Here is a 2,408-nt window from a genome sequence, read left to right as displayed (position 1 = left end):
TGGAAATCAGGGGTATGCTTCAGCAACTCATTGGGACAAATAATAAAGTGCAGGAAAAATTGGCAGTGCTTGATTCAGCCATAAAGAATATTGAAACGCAGTTGGATCAGCTGTCCATGGCTTTGAACAACCGTCCTCAGGGAACTTTGCCTGCAGACACAAACATAAACCCCAAGGACCAAAACCCGAATCAGCTGATGGCAGTAAGTCTCCGGAATGGGAGAGATTTAGACACAGAGTAGAAAATTGCACAAGCCAGCAAGGACACTACACCAGCCACTCCAGTTCAATTAGAGGTAGAGGAACCAACAGAACTTACTGAAGTGGTGGTTGAGCAGAGTCAGGAGGAAAAAGGCAAAGAAAAGATGAATGAGCAAGTTGCAGAACAGGTGGCACCTCTTGTGCCAGAAAATTCTAACAGAGAGAAGCCAGCAAGCAATGCACAAAGGGTGATACTTGCACCCTTCCCTCAGAGACTGGTCGAACAAAAGAAGGTAGACCAATATAAAAAGTTCATGGAGATGCTGCGTCAAATTCAGTTGAATATTCCTTTGATGGATGTCTTGAGGGAGATGCCCGGTTACGCTAAGATGATGAAAGATCTAATGTCACGGAAGTTTGATTTTCAGGATCTATCCACTGTAACTTTGACACAGACCTGCAGCGCAGTGGTGGTAAAACCGATGGCTCAAAAGATGTCGGACCCAGGTAGCTTTACTATTGCATGCACAATTGGAAGTTATTCCTTTGCAAAGGCATTGTATGATTTGGGAGCCAACATAAATCTGATGCCGCTAGCTGTGTACACCAAACTGGGCATTTGTAAAGCTAGGCCAACTTCGATGCTACTACAGCTAGCTGTCCGCACAGTGAAGAGGCCCACTGGTATTCTTGATGATGTGTTGGTACAAGTGGGGAAATTCGTGTTCCCTACAGACTTTGTTATCTTGGATTGTCAGGTGGATGAGGAGATACCCCTTATTTTAGGGAGACCATTTTTAGCCACAGGGAAAGCACTGATCGACTGTGAAACTGGGGAATTAAAAATGAGATTGAACGATGAGGAAGTCATATTCAATGTTCAGCAATCTATGAGGAGACCTAGTGAATATGCTAATTGCTCTCTAGTGGAAGCAGTGGGTGTAATCCTGCAAGAAGATGATATGACCCTAACTGTAAAAGATCCATTGGAGACATGTCTGACGAATTTAGAAGAAATGAATGGTGAAGGGTTAGCTGAATGGGTCATGGCACTGGAAGACCAATGATTTTGGTCAAGGGAACCTCAGTTCGAGTCCCTTGAGCTAGAAAAAGGGTCACTCTTCCAGCAAAGCCATCAATAGAGGAACCACCCAAGTTGGAACTGAAGCCACTCCCAGATCACCTCAGGCATGTGTTCTTAGGCCCTGATTCGACTTTGCCTGTTATCATATCATCCGGTTTGTTAGATGTGCAGGTAGAACGACTCGTACAAGTACTGCAGGAAAACAAGACTGCCATAGGCTGGACCATGGCAGACATAAAGGGTATCAACCCAGCCTTCTGTATGCATAAGATTCTTCTAGAAGAAGGGCACAAACCTTCCAGGGAACACCAGTGAAGGCTGAACCCAAACATGAAAGAGGTTGTAAAGAAAGAAGTAATCAAATGGTTAGATGCGGGAATCATCTTCCCCGTCTCTGATAGTAATTGGGTCAGCCCTGTCCAATGTGTGCCGAAAAAAGGGGGAATGACTGTTGTAAAAAATGAGAACAACGAGTTGATCTCAACTCGTATAGTCACATGGTGGCGTATCTGCATGGATTACAGGAAATTGAACACAACCACCCGGAAGGACCATTTCCCCCTACCTTTCATTGACCAAATGTTGGACAGGCTGGCTGGGAGATCGCACTTCTGTTTCTTGGATGGATATTCGGGGTACAATCAGATATCAATATCCCCCGAAGATAGAGAGAAAACGTCCTTCACCTGTCTGTATGGCATCTTTGCCTTTCGGAGAATGCCTTTGGGCTTTGCAATGCACCCGTGACTTTTCAACGGTGCATAATAGCCATCTTCACAGACATGGTGGAGGATATTATGGAGGTCTTTATGGATGATTTCTCCGTGGTGGGAGATTCATTCGAAGATTGTCTTCACAACTTAAGGAGAGTGCTTAAAAGATGTGTGGAGACAAACTTAGTGCTAAACTGGGAGAGCCATTTTATGGTACAAGAAGGTATAGTCCTGGGGCATCGAGTGTCCAGTAAAGGAATTGAGGTCGATCATGCTAAGGTTGACGTGATTGAGAAGTTACCAACGCCCACTTCAGTCAAGGCGGTGAGAAGTTTTCTTGGACACGCTGGATTCTACCGGCGTTTCATAAAAGATTTTTCCAAAATTACTAACCTATTATGCAAACTCCT

The 2,408-nt window shown here is 44.6% G+C and overlaps 1 protein-coding gene across 1 annotated transcript; it reads left to right on the top strand.

Moving 5' to 3' along the window:
• Window positions 1-365: 365 nt before the first annotated feature.
• LOC107802517 (uncharacterized) lies at window positions 366-1,268 on the top strand. Its single transcript, XM_016626036.2, has one exon. It carries the CDS (start codon window positions 366-368, stop codon window positions 1,266-1,268), a length of 903 nt encoding a protein of 300 aa, XP_016481522.2.
• The last annotated feature ends 1,140 nt before the right edge of the window (window positions 1,269-2,408 follow it).

Source organism: Nicotiana tabacum, chromosome 5 (assembly GCF_000715075.1).
Source record: "Nicotiana tabacum cultivar K326 chromosome 5, ASM71507v2, whole genome shotgun sequence".
In the NCBI taxonomy this organism is placed as follows: Eukaryota; Viridiplantae; Streptophyta; class Magnoliopsida; order Solanales; family Solanaceae; genus Nicotiana; species Nicotiana tabacum.
This window is presented reverse-complemented; position numbering and strand designations above follow the sequence as displayed.

Bases quoted from the DNA above. Each gene is read 5' to 3' on its own strand.
- LOC107802517 (XM_016626036.2), top strand. From the start codon at position 366: ATGAATGAGCAAGTTGCAGAACAGGTGGCACCTCTTGTGCCAGAAAAT.